Source organism: Mus pahari, chromosome 4 (assembly GCF_900095145.1).
Source record: "Mus pahari chromosome 4, PAHARI_EIJ_v1.1, whole genome shotgun sequence".
NCBI lineage: Eukaryota > Metazoa > Chordata > Mammalia > Rodentia > Muridae > Mus > Mus pahari.
Window position 1 is genome coordinate 14,902,961 of NC_034593.1, and position 17,447 is coordinate 14,920,407.

The window sequence follows — 17,447 nt, forward strand, 5'->3', positions numbered from 1 at the left end:
CGACTGCTAGATCCTTGGACTTCCATTCACAGCTACTACTGAACCATTGTTGGGATTTGGACTGCAGACTGTAAGTCATCAATAAATTCCTTTACTACATAGAGACTATCTGTAAGTTCTGTGACTCTAGAGAACCCTGACTGATACAGTTACTATTACTGTCATGAAACACCACGAACCCAAAGCAAGTTGGGGAGGAAAGGGTTTATTCAGTTTATGTTCACATTGCTGTTCATCACTAAAGGAAGTCAGGACAGGAACTCAAGCAGGGCAGGAACCTGGAGGCAGGAGCTGATGCAGAGGCTATGGAGGGTGCTGCTTACTGGCTTCTTCTGTGTGCTTTGCTTTCTTATAGAACCTGGGACCACCAGCCTAGGAACAGTACCACTCACAATAGACCGGGCCCTCTCTAGTCAATCTCAGTCACTAAAAAAATGCCCGTTAAGCCTGTCTGCTTACAGCTTGATCTTCTGGGGTATTAGTTCTCAAAAGGGTCTCAAGACCCTTTTGAAGGTTGAAGGATTCTTTCAACAAGGGCTGTCTAACACCATTGGAAAACCCAGAGATTTACATTACAATTAATAACAGTAACAAAATTACAGTTGTGATGTAGCAACGAAAATAATTTTTTGGTTGAGGAACTGTATTAAAGGGTCGCAACATTTGGAAGGTTTAGAACCACTGTGCTGGAGGCATTTTATTAGTTATGTCCCCTCCTCTCAGATGACTCCCGCTGCATCAAATTGACAAAGCAAACCAGCACAGTAATAAACTTAGGAATTTCAGCACATTGTGCTTTACCCAGGACTCTGTGCTCTTCTACTGTAGAGTGTCTGGGAGCCAAGTGAAGTGGGAAAACATGAAGACATCTCATTAGCACACAGAGCTGGGGTGGGAAATGGTTTTAAAGAACATCTGTTCTAGGTACCCTTTGCTGTTTTTATATTTAAGATTTCAATGGAAAAGAAAAGGATGGTACTCATCTGTAGGCATGTAGAAATGTAAGCCTTATTTTGTGTGTGTATGTGCTGTTCGGTGAGTGCTTATTCATGCTTGTGGACATATATGTGCATATGCAAACATGTGGAGGCCCGAGGTCAGACTCAGGTAATCTTCTAGTACATCTTGTTTTGTGACTAAGTCTCCTTGGGATTGAGGCTGCCTGGTGAGCGAGCCCCAGGGATCCACCTTTCTCTGCCTCCACAGTACTGAAGTTATAAGCATGCACATCTATATCTAGCTTTTCACATGGCTTCCAGGGATCAAACTTAGCTCCACATGGCATGTCAACTAAATTACCTCCTGGCCCTCCTGTGTTTTTGAGACAGCGCCTCATGTGGACCAATCTGCTCTTGAATGTACTGTGTAATGAGGATAATGTTGAGCTCCTACCCCTCCCTCCAGCCTGTACGAGCAGAATCCTGGGGTTGTGGGCATTATGTACTACACCCAGTTTTATGGAGGATTGATTTGAAGCCAGCGTTTTGTGCATGCCAAATCATCACTTAACTGACTGGACTACATTATATCCCCAGCCCTCAGATAAGCTTTCTCTGTGTAGTCCAGGCTAGCCGCCTACTCATGGCCCTATTGCTTCAAGTTCTGGGATGGAGGCAGGTTTTACCGTGGCTAGCCTTTTGGAAGTTCTTATGAATTTATTTTCACTCATCTCTTAAACAGATTTCCTTATCTGGTTTTCTTAGTATTAAGGTAAAAAAGGAAGCAGTAATTGGAGCTTTGGAATCCAAACACTTCCCTACTCTACACATATTCCAAATTTAAAAAGGTACTATTATGGTGTTAGGTGTGCTAAGGACTAGGGAAGAACAGGCATTTATTCATTGCTGGCTTTTCCAACCCCAATAAGCCCATATTAAAAAAAAAAAAAAACTACACAATCCAGTTATTATAGTTATAAGCTATATGCCTAGATTGGGCAGATCTACCACTATAGTAACTTATTCCTCAGCTATACAACCCTTTGCTATGTGTAGTTCTGCCCCATCATGGCCACCTCCTCCTCCTCTTCCTCCTCCTCCTCTTCTTCCTCCTCTTCTTCCCTTCTCCTCCCTCACTCCCCCAAAACCTCTCGTCCCACCTTTCCCCTCCACTGCCCAATCACAGGCTCTAGCCTTTATTGACTAGTTAGAATGGGGAGATGGTTCATATGAGATCACAGGAATACCTGTGTTTGACTGTTCCTGGGGGGGGGGGGCAACCTCTCTTGAGGAAGCAGAATAAATATCAGAATACAAAGAGCATCAGAGCAACCCACAACATTTATTATAGAAGTTTTTCTGTTACCAGTCTTACAGGCAACTTTCAGACATTCTAACAACTTAAAGTATAAAGAGGTTTGAACAAAACACTTAGATTCAGTTCCCTAGTCAAAAGCCAAGTCATTTATACAGGACTCAAGCAAAGTAAAGAGCAGTGTCAGGTTAAGTGAGGGTTGAATTGTTAAAGGGGTTACTGAATAACATTTGGGTGGGTGAAACAGTCTGCTTGTACTGCATGCAACCCCAGAACATGGGTTGTGGGTAGAAAGCTAGGCTGCCTGCCTAGAGTTTTAAAGAAGCCAGAGCTGCAGAGTGAGTGAAGCCATTCCTCAAAAACAGAAACAAAACAGTCTGATTGCATGTGACAGCGAAGCTAAGAGGACAATGATCAAAATGTGGATGTCCACTTTTCTTGCCAATTCTTTATTTTCTCAGAAACTTGTAAGCATAGCTGGAGCTGATACCCAGCCTGAGTGTCCTCACTGTGTGCTGCCACATTACCTGCTTTCACTAAAATACCACAGTACACTGCTCTGGTCTCACTTAGCACACAGAAGGCCTAACTGTCTTCAGTTGCTGACTAACACTGTCTGAAGCTTTATTAACCTGGTCAGCCACATGTTCCCTAAACTGCAAAAGAAACTGGAAACTAAAGGCCTTATTCCAGGCACAGTGTGGTTGTTTCCGCTCTTTAGAGTAGCTTGGGTTAGCGTCCAGCTTACTGTGTAGTCCAGGCTACTACTTTGAATTAGTGATCTTCATACCAGGAATTATGATTACTTCCTGTACTCATGAAGAATTCTTCAGTTTTAAAGCATTCCCAGTGACTGGCATGCCAGACTTCAAGGAACAGTGTTTCCAGTGTTCAGACTGACAGCGTGGGTTTGAGAGAAATGACATTAACGGTTTCCTTTCAGCTTCTAGGATGTGGTTGGATTATATGGTTCCCTCCCTTCTCTCTCTCTCTCTCTCTCTTTTCCCCACTTCTCAGTAGTAAGATGAGGCTCCCATATTTCTTGATGTGCTTAGTCAAATACGGGAAATGCTGGTATTAGAAGGCGCAGCCAGGACCCTACAGAAGGGCTTATACTTTCTTGACTTGATCTTTCTGTTGCTTATGATTAGATTGCCATTTGGAAGATGAAATTTTTTAGGTGAAGACAAAAAAAAAAAAAAAAAAAAAAACCCAAAACTCCAAAAAACAAACAAACAACCCAAAACCAATCGGCGGCTTTTCCTCTTGACAGTGGTGGAGGAGCAGCAGGCTGTGTAGACAGGAAAGGGGTGGGGCTATGCTGGAACATCGCTGGAGGACACCATCTTGTATGATACCCTGATGAGCAGTGTGCACGTATCTATCTATTCAGGTAACAGCCTTGTGATGGCCACCTTTATGCTTTCCTTGCAGGGCAGAGGTCAGGTCCAAGCCTCCTCATGAGGATGACCCTCCTTGCTTTGAGAAGCCCCCAAGCAGGCACATTTCCTTACCAAACCTGTCTCAAGATAAGCCTTCTTCTCCAAAGATGACACTGGCCAGTGAGGAGGCCTTGCAGAAGATCTCTGCACTTGAGAATGAGCTTGCTGCCCTTAGAGCTCAGATTGCCAAGATTGTGACCCTGCAGGAGCAACAGAGTCCAACTGCAGGTATGTGGCCCCTGAACTGGCTTGTTGTGAATGGATAGTGCAAGCTGTCTTCTGCAGTCTTGCTTAAGACAGCACAAAACCTGATGATGTATGTGTGAGTTTAGTTTGAGAAGAGTAGGGAAAAAATCTGAAATGCCTGCATTTGAAGTAGGCTGTTGTGAATGGCTGCTTTATGGGAAGTTTAGATTCCTCCATCTGATAACCACTCCTCTCAGACACGAGGACGTAATGTGACTTTCTGTCTGGTGAAAGGAACCGCTTCTGGGTGGGACTTGTGAGAAGTACTACTTACACCTGCAGGGCGCTAGGTACACATCTGATACTCCACCTTCCTTTCCTGCTCTAAATTGGGTATAACAGTACTTGTATTACCACGTCCCTGTGGCATTATGTATGGAGAGTAATAAATACACACACACACACACAGCAGGTACCTAATGACCCTTTTCTTTCTCTTGTAGAGTAGAAACCAAAATCAGGATTTCATCTAATCCTCTTGGTTTAATTTGTGTGGCACATTTTTTTCCCATGGAGAAGAAACTGGCCTTGAAATCCTAGCCTGGTATTCTGTTGGAAAGCAGTGGTTGTTTTTCCTGTTATTTCATAGTCCTGGAGTCTTAGTTGCCCAGTGTCTGAATCATGTTGCTTACGGTGCTTTGGGCACTGGGCACTAGGAGGTGAGGGGTGGTCTCAGTGACCTGCATAGACATGTGGTTTGCATAGCAAGTTCTTTCTGGCTTGTTCTTCTGTGAACTTGAACTGTTTTCTTTACGTCCCTCTGCTGGTAGACTAGGGAAACTACCATTAACTTTGCAGTTTGTCTGAGTACTCACAGGAAAACTCTTGTGATGTTAACGATTTCCCCAAGCTCTCATTTGTATAGTTCTCCTGTAGAGACAGCCAACTTTGATTAGGCAAAAGGGTAAATTTTAGGGATTTTATTTCTTTAACACTTACTTTTTTTCCTTTGAAAATTACGTGTGATACTGTTTTGTGGGACAAGGTTTTTCTCGGTATCTGAGTGACCTGGAATTCATTATGTAGACCAGGTTGGCCTTGAATTTGGTGTGACCCTCCCGCTTTGTTCTCCCAAGTGCTGGGGTTATAGGCACATAAGCAGCTAGTAATGGTCAAGTTTTTGTGATACTTGCGATAGTGCTGAACTGCCTAGCAGCATGTATTGAGGACAGATGTGTCTGAGTATAGACTGCTTTATATTTCTGCTAAGAGTGATTATGTTGCTCTCCACAAACAGGTGTGTCTAAACCTTAAAAATATCTGTATTCATTTGCATGGGACTTTTCCATGGGATGAGTTTGGGTTCAGAATCAGACCTTTCTTAGTAATTGAGTTGCATTTTACTTCTAGATTCTTTTTAAGGATATTGCTTTTAGGAATACAGAAGTCTGTCACATAGTTTTGCCTTTAGAAAGTGATGTTTTCTTGCCTCTTACCAGAAAGATTAACTTTGTTTGCTTCTTTTGTAGGTTGCTTAGATTCTTCCACATCTGTTACTGTAGCACCACCTCCTCCCCCTCCTCCTCCCCCTCCTCCACCTCCGTTGGTGCTCCACCAAAGTACGTCTGCTCTTGATCTGATTAAAGAAAGAAGAGAGCAAAGACTCAGTGCTGGAAAGACTTTGGCCAAGGGCCACCCAAAGCAGCCTGACATGCCAAATATGCTCGAGATCCTTAAAGACATGAACAGTGTGAAGCTGCGGTCAGTCAAGAGGTGAGGGCCTTAGCTTTGTTCTTGCTCCCACCTCGAGTACTAGGAGTCTCAGGTTTATAACATGAGTGCTGAACCAGTTTCCCTTCAAGAAATGTCTGCAGGTCTAAGAGCTCCTCCACACAGAATAGCCAAGGGCAGGGAATGACTTAATTCCACCAAGTGTCATCCTCTTGTGTGGACTCGTTTCCCCCCCCCCCAGTTTTTGTCTGTGTAACCCTGGCTGTCCTAGAAACTCACTCTGTAGACCAGGCTTGCCTCACAGTCAGAGATACACCTGCCTCTGCTTCCAGAGTGCTGGGATTCAAGGCATAGACCACCAACACCCAATTCAATTCTTAAAAAGGTTACCCGTTTTAAGAAAAGGTTCAGTATGTGATTGAATCCTTGCCTTCAGTGTGAGTCCTGGGGATTGAACTGAGGTCATCCGTCTTGGTGGCTGGCACCCTTGCTTGTTGAGCTATCTCATGAGGATGCATGCCCCCTCTCCTGGAGGCACTGGATATTTCCGGAAGATGCAGCCCTGACTTGTCCTAAGTGGCCCTTTATCTGATTCTGCACTCTCACGTTGAGCTCTGAAGTCCAAGTCTCCCTCCTACTACTAGCAGTGGCTTAGTCACCGCTTATGGTTCACAGAGAACCTCTGAAGGACATCCACATATTGACCTGTCCCCTTGGTTTCTGCTCCTTTCTCAAAGGTCAGAGAAAGATATAAAACCTAGGCCAGTGGATACTACTGACCCTGCTGCCCTCATAGCAGAGGCTCTGAAAAAGAAGTTTGCATATCGGCATCGACACAATAGCCAAGGAGAAGCTGAAAGAGGAATTCCAAAGCCAGAGTCGGAAGCCACCTCAGAGCCAGTCCTGGTGAGTAGTAGCATGTTAGGTCGAGATCCGCATCTAAGCCACTGACCTGTGTCTCCTGCTGGACGCTGCTGGATTCTGTACTTATATGGAGATTGTAGCTAGCTGGGTGGGAAAGGATCACTGATCTTTTGTTTGAAACTGGGACTTAGGAAATGCAGACTGAACTTAAACTTGGTGTGTAGCAGGGCTGGCTTAAATCCTGATCTTGCTACCTCCACCTCCAATGCTGGGATTAAAGTAGTTGTGCCATTGTGACCAGCAAGGATCACATGTTTGTTTGTATTTCTATTTTTCTTACTGTAAAACTTCGTTTGTTTGGAAATCTAAAACTTACAGAGAAACATAGTAAAAAAAAGCAGAGTTTAACCCTGGGTTTCACTGCATAGCACTTTCCAATGTTAAATTTTCCCTGCAGGGTTTTATTTTTGCAATTAGGTATAATGAAGTGAAACTCAAATCTAATAAAAATTTCTTTCAGATTTTAAAAGATTTACTCAAAATTAGACAGGATCATTTTCTCCTAGGGCATGGTGAGTTTTCCCAGTGAGATGTGACGTGGGCTTGTGAGGTGTATGCTGCGTCACGGAGGCTGAGTAGGCCACTCAAACACTAACTCCTTTCTGCCTGTTGTTTGCATGAAGATACGTGCTGACTTATTCCATGCTTTGGGTTTTCTCTTTTCCAGTTTGGCCCACATATATTGAAGTCTACAGGGAAAATGAAGGCTTTAATTGAAAATGTTCCCGACTCCTAATGGACAGTGAATTCAGAAAGACTCCTGGTTCACCTGTTGGCTTGCAGAAATCAGCAGTATTTAGTAAATTCCTGACTGTAGTGTTCATTGGTCTCCTTCTTAGCCTAATTAGAGGAGTAAGAAGTAGTGAAAGCACCAGAAGGTGGTGTGGCTCCTGAGATGGTCAGTTCTGGAGCTCTCCTTAACACACATGCACTAGGTGCATTTTCAGTTCTTAACACTAAAATGTGTGCAAAAGGTTTATATGCACACCATCGGATACGAAAATATGTAAAAGCTCACCATGAATGGCATCAGAGAGGACACTGTTATCTTCCTCTTCACTGAGAGTTTACTAGTCAGTGATGAAGAGCTGGTATACTGTTATTACAGCACACTATCGGAGCTGGGAACTCCTCGGACGTGAGTCTGTTCTCACTTTCTGTTTCCTGGAGCTGAGTTTACATAAACAGCAGGAGAGGTTTACTGCTGAGTCTCTGTGTGAATTTCTGTTAGAGGGAAGCAAGGACCAGGAAGGCCGTTTACACCTCATTACCACCCAATACTGGGAAGCAAATGTACTTCTCAGGTAGTAACAAATCAAATTATTGAATTAAATCATTTCTTAAATAAAAGCCAGAATGTATCATCTTTCTTATCAGTTTAATAAGTGGCCTCATAAAGATGATTTTTTGCTAAGTTAGCAATTGTCTCAGTTAAGGTTACTATCACTGTGATGAAACACCATGGCCAAAAGCAACTTGGGGGAGGAAATGGTTTATTTCACTCAAAGTACCATAGAGCAGTTCATTATCACAGCAGTGAGGGCAGAAACTAAGCTGGGCAGGATCCTGGAGCCAGGAGCTGATGCAGAAGCCATGGGGGCTGCTGCTTTTACTGGCTCGCTTCCTATGGCTTGCTCAGCCTGCTTTCTTACAGAACCCAGGACTACCAGCCCAGGGTTGGCACTGCCCTCCCTCCCCATCAATCACTAATTGAGAGAAGACCTTACAGCCAGATCTTATGGAGGCATTTTCTCAATTGAGGTTCACTTCCTTTTAGATGACTCTAGCTGTGTCAAGCTGACAAACTAGCCAGCACAATGTCAGTGTAATTGAATTTATAATTTTGATATATTGGTCAAAATATCCTTTATAATGAAACATTACTGAATAGGTGAATAAATTCCCTTTAAGCTATTTATTATTGGTCAGCCAATGAGTTCTATTATGCAGACAAACCTTAGGTGTTATTAGAAAGTAGAAAACTGCCTTTGTTATCTGGGGCTTGGAAGGACTTGTTATCTAAAGTACTTAGTAGTTTTCATGATTTTTGTATTTCTGATAGACTCTTTAACGTCAGAATCTCTTACCATGAGTAAATATTTGGATTATTTAAATCTAGACTAGTGGTTCTTCCCAGAATTTAGAGATGGGAAGTGTAGATAATATTTTAAGTTATTGAAAATAGGTGTTCTAAATCATAACAAAGATTGGGCTATTTTTCATAGCAAATGTAGTTTAAATTGTGGTATGTTTTTGCTGTATATTGTTTCTAAATATTTTATATGGTTTGAAAACTGTCTTTTATGAAATTCAGAAAATTTGCCTGACTACATATTTTGACCTAAGAAGTTTATATTTATATCAGTATTGAATTTGGCTAGCAGTCTACTATATAAAAGTTACTATTTTAAAATAAAGTAAGTTGTTGAATTTTCTTTCGAAGATACTATTATCTATTTGTATATTTACCTCCCTGTCTTCCCTTTGTAGCTAAATTCTTTGTCCTAATACGCCGCTTTAGGATAGCTTGTAGTGCACTTTTTAAAATTTATTTTGTGTATGTGAGTATTTTATGTATATAAGTACACTGTAGCTGTTTCACCAGAAGAGGGCATTGGATTCCATTAAGGATGGTTGTGAGCCACCATGTGGTTGCTGGGAATTGAACTCAGGACCTCTGGAAGAGCAGTCAGTGCTCTTAACCACTGAGCATCTCTCCTCCAGCCCCTTGTAATACATTTTAAAGCAGAGATACATTCCTTAAAGAGCTGTGTTATCTGTCACTCCCTTTTCCTCTTAGACTGGTTTGGGCACAGGAAAGCCAATCCAGGAGACCTGCTATACAACAGAGCTCTGGGCTGAACATTGTATCTGATAGTGTTGTAGTGACACTTTCAGGGATAGCGGATGTGAGTCAGAGCACTGGACTTGGAGCCACGCGTGATCTTGGGCAAGCGAGTTTATTCTGGAGCCATTGAGATCCGGTCTCAAAAACAAGGCTTAAACTTTTAGTAGTTTACCTAAGGCTGTTCCAGCATTTCTACACTTAACCACAAGGCCAAAAAGGCTCAAAGGTTATGGGATTTGTCATGCACCTTCATCCATTACCAGGGCTTCACGGCTGTATTTTTTCCTGATTTCACCAATCTTAGGATCCTCTCTTGAGCCTGTTTTCTGGAAATTCTGTAAGTAGGCCAGCACTTCACTCTCTTAGTGGTACAACAAATAGAAAACCATAGTAAGGAAGCTGTTCATTTCAGGCAGGAGTTGTTTGTCTAGCTGAAGTTCTCAAAATCTGTCTTACAAAAGTCCTTTTAAATGGCGCTTTACAGTTAGAGCATAACGTAGGCATAGTTTTAATGTTCTTGGGACAAAGGGTAAGACAACCCAAGTAACACCAAGTAGATTCTGATTACTTCATGATGAAAAGCCACAATTTAAGGACAAAGGCTACTTTTCATCAGAAGGCTTTTACCTAACATTTCTGTCATTGTTTTCCAGTGGTCATCCCTATTTAACCAGGTGCTTTTTTATTAGAGAGTGAGAGTCACATCTCAGGGAACTTTATATATCAGAAAGCAGTATCTTAAGGGTGAAAAAAAAAGCAAGAACAGTTGGGAAGTCATTCTGAAATACTGCTATTGGCAACACAGCCTAATTGATATGTTCAGAACAGAACAAGGATTGTGTTACTCCTTCCAGAAATCTGGTAGGAAACTTCAAGAGAGACACCTAGCACTGTAAGGGAAGGGTGTCATGATGAAATGAATTACCAAAGAATGCTCACAGCAGCTATTCAGTTAGCTCTTACTATCCATTTGTCTTTATTTGGTAAATATTTTAGAGGTTAGAAAGCCACTCAAAAGATTTGGTACCTTGGTGAAGGCCTTAAAACCCTGTCTGCCATGTGTGGACACCATACTTCCTAAAACCACACTGCTGCTTCCCAAGGAGAAACTGTGAGGTAGAGGAAAGGAAACAAGAAATAAGCCAGGGGAAGCTCACAGGATGTCTGAATTCCACTTCATGCTTTCTGAAGTTCAGCTTTGTAAACCTGGCCTTGAGTGTGACAGCTGAACCCTGTGTATTGAGCCCCAGTTCCCTGTGTACCTTAGAAAACCTAACCCCTTCCTATTCTTAAAATGATTCTTAAATGGAAAACCCAGTTTTCTGTTAATTTTCAACTTTGTGTGATAGAACCTAGGGACTTTTTCATGGCAGACAAGCACTCTACCGCCGAGTTGTATCCCTACACCCAGGAACTTTGAGCACTTAAAAACATGCATGCTTGTGTAATACCCTTCTCATATGAGGCCCTAACTCATTAGAGGAGTAGGTCCTTTGGGTGGTGATTATGTCCAATGATGGAGATCCCATGATAGGATTAGTAAGAACACTAAAAGTGAGAAAATTCGCTCTTTCTCTTATTGGTCATGTAGGATAAACTAGAAATTAGCAAGTCTGTAAACTGGGAAGGACGCCTCTCCTGGAACCCCACCATCCTGGAACTTTGTCAGACTCTGAGTCTCATGCTACAGCATCTAAAGTAAGCTGACAGGTAGACTTTGATATTTCCTTCAAAACTTTATATTTGTATAATATATATATTTTATAAATTTTAGATAAGATAAAAAACTTTGATACCATTACAGTTTCCTGAAATTTTTTTACAAGACTTGTCCAAACAATGAATACTTCAAATTTGCTACACACACACACACACACACACACACACACACACACACACACACACTCTTAAAGACAAGTACAAGATAGTTTTTAAGATACTACTGAATCAACTGAAAGCCACAAATGACTAAGCCAACAGGTTTCAATTTTAAGTCAACAGCCAACAAGAAGCTAAATATTGAAAAGAGCAGTGTTTGTCTTTCCCTTTCCATCCTACCAGATTCTGAAGTTGGATTCCAGAATAATTTAAGAATAACTTAACAAAACTTAAGACATAAAGTTTAAAATGTAATTGATAAAGTTAGTATTTTACTCAAAGTATCATTTTCAACACTTGAAGCTGTATATTCAAATTTGAATGCTAAGTGACTTAGGCATCAAAAGACACAAATGGTATAAGTTTCCTTATTAAGCTAGTCTCTCAAACAATATCCCAGCATTACCCCTCCTAGTCAGTTCTGAAAGCTAATTACAAGCACTTTGTACACATTTTTCTTTCACCAAGACAATTTGAACACAGACCCCGGCTTGTAACTTTTTTTTTTTTTTTGGTTTTTCAAGACAGGGTTTCTCTGGATAGCCCTGGCTGTCCTGGAACTCACTTTGTAGACCAGGCTGGCCTCGAACTCAGAAATCCGCCTGCCTCTGCCTCCCGAGTGCTGGGATTACGGCCGTGCGCCACCACGCCCAGCTGGCTTGTAACTTTTAATGCTCTCTAAAAATTGAACACCTAGTTCCATGTTCTGCACACAACAGGAACCAAACATTTACTATACAACTTCAGCAATACTGAACCACTTCCAGTAAATGTCTTAGCAATAATGTGATAGCTAAAGGGTACATAGAACTCCACAGTAATTTGTTTACTGATCTGCCCTCTACCCTGCACACTGAAGAACATAAGAGACCTTTTATATTCCTGTCAGTTCACCCCCATGTTGCCCCGCAGTGGTGGCTATCTCTCCTGAAGACCCTTGGGGGGGTCCTCTCCCTGCTATGCAGGTTCTTAGTACACAATGAGTACAGTTTCAAAGTTATGTTTCAAAAACATGTCAAAGGTATGGCAACTAGTTTGCACATTTCTTTAAAAGCAGTTACATTAGTTACTGGTTACTGGTCTCAACAGTTACTGACCTTAAGACATAAGCTTGAGTCAGGCAGTGGTGGCACATGCCTTTAATCCCAGCACTTGGGAGGCAAAAGCAGGTGGATTTCTAAGTTAGAGGCCAGCCTGGTCTACAGAGTTCCAGGACAGCCAGGGCCACACAGTGAAACCCTGTCTGGAAAAACCAAAAAGGCATTCATTTTCAGAGCTGTGAAGGGATTAATAGCACCTCTAACCTTTAGTACAGGATAGTTTTTCCAGGTTTGCAAAGGACAAAAAAAATTTTTTTGCTTTTTTTCTTTTTAGTACAGATTCATTACAAACTATTATGTTTAGAGTACAGTGTTAATGACCATGTGAGGACAGGACTTGTTAAAATATTTTCTCACCTCTAGAGCAGAGACTCCATAACCTACCCCAGCTGCCCTTCAGCAGTGGGTCCGGATTCCCAGATGGCTGCTACATACTCAAAAATTCTTTGAAGTGTCCAATATATCTTGAAATACCATGAATTTTGTACTACTCTGAATTTGCTTTTAAAAAAGTGACCTAAATGGTTCCTTAAATTCTTTTAGAAAACCCAACTGATAAAGGAAAATAGGTTGAAGCAGGTAATTCCCACAGCTGCAGAAAACAAACTTGATGGGTTTGTGAGCACCAACAAGGTGACCCTTTGAGAAGCTGAAACAGGAAAGCTAAACCTTCCCATTACTCGACTTGAACACAAGTATCATCAGAGCAGAGGCAGTGCAGCCTGCATAGGCAAACTCAACCTAAGAAAGAGAGAGCTGCAGGAAGCAAAAGGTAATGGAGCTGCCAGTCAAGCCAACGTGTAGAAGCCGCTAGCGGCACAGCACCTCTAGCATCCAGGGGAGGAGGTACCCAGTTCACAGCTATCTCCACAGGGAGATGGATGCTTTAGGAAACTTGTGTCCCTTGCTCAGAATTCTTGCTGAGTAAACCAGCTGATCCTAATTTGGCTTCTGAAGATTTGCCTAAAGGGAAAGAATGATTGGTAGTTATGTTTCTCATTGCAAATTAAAGTGCCAAGACTTCTCTGTGCAGTTATCAGGTACTGTGTGAACTTGTTTAAGGTGACGTTAGCTTGCAGGAGCCTCATCAGACCCCGGAAAGTCAAATATGCTGTCACTTTAGGAGGGGCCAGTGTCTGTCTTTGGGCAATGACTATTAACCTGTATCCATACTATCTAATAGGAGAGCTGAATGTGGGTATGGGTGATCACTTGAAATGAGGCTAGTATGAATTGAGGTGTACTATAAGTTTAAAACACACACTGGATTTCGGAGACTTAGCAATCCACTTATTCAAGTGGGTTCACCAACACTTGTACTTTCTTCTAGGAAGTAGGAGCAAATACGTCTGATCTTAAAATATGAACTGTATCCCCTCTAATGAGTTAGGTCTGAGAGGGTAGTAAGGCCACTCTTAATTGGCACTATGGATGGTGGCCTATACCTTTAATACTAGGACCCAGGATTGTTACCAGGCTATCTGAGCCTAAGAAGACACTGTCTCAAAAAAAAGAATTAAGTGGCTATTTCTTACTGCTTTAAAAAGGCCAGGAATGAGCCGGGCGTGGTGGTGCATGCCTTTAATCCCAGCACTTGGGAGGCAGAGGCAGGCGGATTTCTGAGTTTGAGGCCAGCCTGGTCTACAAAGTGAGTTCCAGGACAGCCAGGGCTACACAGAGAAACCCTGACTCGAAAAACCAAAAAAAGGGCTGGTGAGATGGCTCAGTGGGTAAGAGCACCCGACTGCTCTTCCAAAGGTCCAGAGTTCAAATCCCAGCAACCACATGATGGCTCATAACCACCCGTAACAAGATCTGACGCCCTCTTCTGGAGTGTCTGAAGACAGCTACAGTGTACTTACATATAATAAATAAATAAATTAAAAAAAAAAAAAAAAGGCCAGGAATATAAACACAAGTGCTATTTTTATCCCTTTCAAGGGTGTGATTTCTTAGGCAATTTCCAACAAATGCTATGAAGTACCACCCACAGCAGACAAGACTGACCAAACTGAACCCGACCTTGTCACACTTGTAGGGTGCAGAGTGAGGCTCATATACTCCCAGAAGACAAAGTCTGCACACAGCTTAGACTGCAAAATACTCATGACTGAATGGAAGAGGCAGCAGCTGTCACCTAAGGAATTCAGCATGTGACTTCCAAAGGATTGAGTGGTAAGGTAAAGTGCAAAGATTGAGAAAAGACCAGTTTTTATTCACCAAATCAGAAGGTAACAGCAACAGGCACGTTTGAATGAGTGTGCCAAAGCCTTGTACAAATGGCTTTACACTCAAGTTTTCTCCCAACAAGATGGCTGTTGCAACAAACTGTAAACATAATAAACAGTCTTCAACAGTAACAAGGGAAATACAAGGTAACTAAAAGAAAGCACCGTTTCTCTTAAAACCAGATTACAGTTGTGCTTGCTCTACATAAGACCACTGAAAACAAATTACAAAAGTGGAATGTTTTAAGTCTAAAATTAGTCCTTAAATTTTATCCTAGAAAACATCTATTCACATCAAAAGGTCCGCCAAAGGGTAATGTTTCATCAAAGTGGGGGAGGGGGACAAGGAAACAATGCACTTTTCAAATCAAAATGAGAAGTTTGGTCACTTAGCTTTGTGCATAGTTTAAGGCATCTGGAGCAATCTTACAGCTTCACCTACCTTCCCCTCCCCCAAGTGTGGCTGCTCACTATGTCACTTTCTAGAACAATAAATAAAAGCTTACATTTCTAATCCTTTCCCACATGGATGGACAGAACATGCACAGCCATACATGCACAAACATGCACGCAAACACACATCCATACAGCCATACACAACATAACCTCTCACACACTGCAGCGAAAGGGACTTTAGTACCCTTGATCTGAAGGACACGCTTCCCTAGCCCACTTTATTTCAGATTGGCAAATACCCTGAGCTGATTATGGTATGTTAAACATTCCACCTTTTTCTTGCATGTGTAGGTCAAGTGTACAGTAGTGAAAACAACATGCAGTGTCTTCACTGCAGAGTCAGAACACAGCTAGGACATTGGCGTTCTTTCCCTCCCACCCCAAGTTAAAAACTAATAGTTAAAAAAGGAATCTGCATTGCCAAACAGCGCTGGAGTAAAAAGCTTCATGGTGTCTGTGGTAAATAAATGCTCAGTCTCCAGTGCACAGAACAGAACAGCAAGTGGGAGGTGTTGATGACATTGACATCCAAAGAAGAAAAGGCAAATGCTGCCAAGAGCCGCAGTCTCCAGCTCAGCTGAGGACGGTCAGTGGTTCCTTCACAATGGTGCTCCGAGGCAATTTAGAACCAATACTTCAGATTTGATTTGTAAACATTGATTGATTCTTGCCAGAGGCAGCAGAGGCTGGGCACTTCACATTTCTGTTTTCTCAGAGAGAATGTAGTGGAAGGGACAGATGCGCTATTGTATTGGACTGGTTGCATCAAGATTGCTGCTTGAGGTTGAGTTCAAGTTTCAGGGCTTGAAGGATACACACTCTGAAAGCACATGGCACACCTAAAACATCTTCCTTTGTTAACCCTTTCTGGTTCATCTGCTGAGCTTTACATACTTAAGGTTTCATACAAAAGCAAGATGCATATTGCTGTATATTCATGTCTTACCATTAAAACGCGGACTCCTATGATCTACAGAAGACATCTTGATAAATAATGTTGGCATCATTCCCTTGGAAACCTCAACAGTCAGAACCAGTTCTTCCACTCAAGACCATTTCACATTTCCACAATGTTGCAGGAGGGAGTTGTCCTACTGGTTCAGGGTTACGATAACCGATTTTCCTGAGTTAGTAACTGTGAGTTCAACTCAAATGCAGCACTGGCACCCTCCCTGCTGGGCTGTTGTCTCTGCAGTCCCTTCCAGCTGGCTTTATTCAGCCCCACATGTCCAAGCATCGTCTGGGACAGCCGTGTGTCGGAAAACCTGGCCCACTCTGTAAATAAAGGCTCCACTAGGTAAGTCATAAAACCTTGAGAAACAGAGGGAAAAAACCGTTAAAATATGTCTTGAATTAATCTTTAAAACATCTAGAGTTTTAATGTTCTTCAGTTCCACTCAAGTGTCAGCCAAAATATTAGCTTTTAAAAGGTCTGTGTGTGTACATGTGATTTACGGGATTTCTGAAGTATTCAGTGGCGCTCTGGTCTAATCTATTTCTCTCAGCTGAACAAGCATATCTTACTTGAGCTAACACACTGATGGCCATATCAACTCTACAAGGCACTAGAACACAACTCACACTCAGGGAGACAACTGCTGGCCAAGAGGGGTCACTGGTCTTGGCTCCACTTCCTCAGGGATGGAGTATTACACCTGGCACAACTTATTTATTTAACTCAGAATGTACAATGTCAAAATTCCTAAGAATAGTATAAAATAATAAAAAAAATAGTTGAATATTTTCACTATTAAAGTGAGAATGTCCCGGAAGACGTGGGGGTCAGAGGGCAGCTTTTGGGAGCTGGTTCTCTCCTTCCACCAAGGCTTGATGGCAGGTACATTTACCTAGTGAGCCATCTCACCAGCCCTTATTTTCTTCTATGAGCGAGTCTCACTTATCCCTCTCTGGCCCTAACTTCAGATCTTCTCTCCAAAACTAGTGAGATTTTAGGCATTTATTGTCATGCTCAACTAAAATCACAACTTAAAAAAAATACCTGTTTTTATTTATGTGTGTCTTATATCTGTTTGAATGTTCTCAGGCAGAAGCTACAGGACGGGGTCATAGCCCTAAGGGCTGGAGTTATGGGGGGCAAACTGAAGTGGGTGCTGCTAACAAACCTCAAACGAACAACAAGTTCTTAACCACTGAGCCATCTCTCCAGCACAAACTACAAACTTTTCAAAAATCACTTGAAAGTTCTTTCTTTAAACGAGAGTAATTTCCTCAGGCTAAGAGGCATTTAGGGGAGCTGCATGCACCACCCCTCACCTAGCTTTCTTTCCCTCTGCCTACCTTTCACTTAGTCTTTGAACTTGAGTAGCTCTCCTTGAGAATCAAAACAGCACATCTACTGTCTCCTTAACTCCACCAACAGAAAACTGCTATCCATCTTTGC

The 17,447-nt window shown here is 42.1% G+C and overlaps 2 protein-coding genes across 3 annotated transcripts in view; one reads left to right on the forward strand and one right to left on the reverse strand.

Moving 5' to 3' along the window:
- Mtfr1 (mitochondrial fission regulator 1) overlaps positions 1-8,229 on the forward strand; it is a 33,872-nt gene extending 25,643 nt beyond the window's left edge. The window contains exons 4-7 of the mRNA XM_021196741.2: positions 3,688-3,923; positions 5,411-5,654; positions 6,350-6,518; positions 7,204-8,229. Of these exons, the coding sequence (XP_021052400.1) occupies positions 3,688-3,923; positions 5,411-5,654; positions 6,350-6,518; positions 7,204-7,272 (718 nt within the window). The 3' untranslated portion in view covers positions 7,273-8,229. The remainder of the gene's footprint in view (positions 1-3,687; positions 3,924-5,410; positions 5,655-6,349; positions 6,519-7,203) is intronic.
- A 6,033-nt stretch (positions 8,230-14,262) lies between these two features.
- The window catches only part of Pde7a (phosphodiesterase 7A), an 84,682-nt gene continuing 81,497 nt past the window's right edge, over positions 14,263-17,447 (reverse strand). Inside the window, exon 13 of one of the 2 annotated variants that reach the window (XM_021196055.2) lies at positions 14,263-16,357. In XM_021196055.2, the coding sequence (XP_021051714.1) occupies positions 16,152-16,357 (206 nt within the window). In that variant the 3' untranslated portion in view covers positions 14,263-16,151. The remainder of the gene's footprint in view (positions 16,358-17,447) is intronic. The other variant, XM_021196054.2, reaches the window with a different exon arrangement.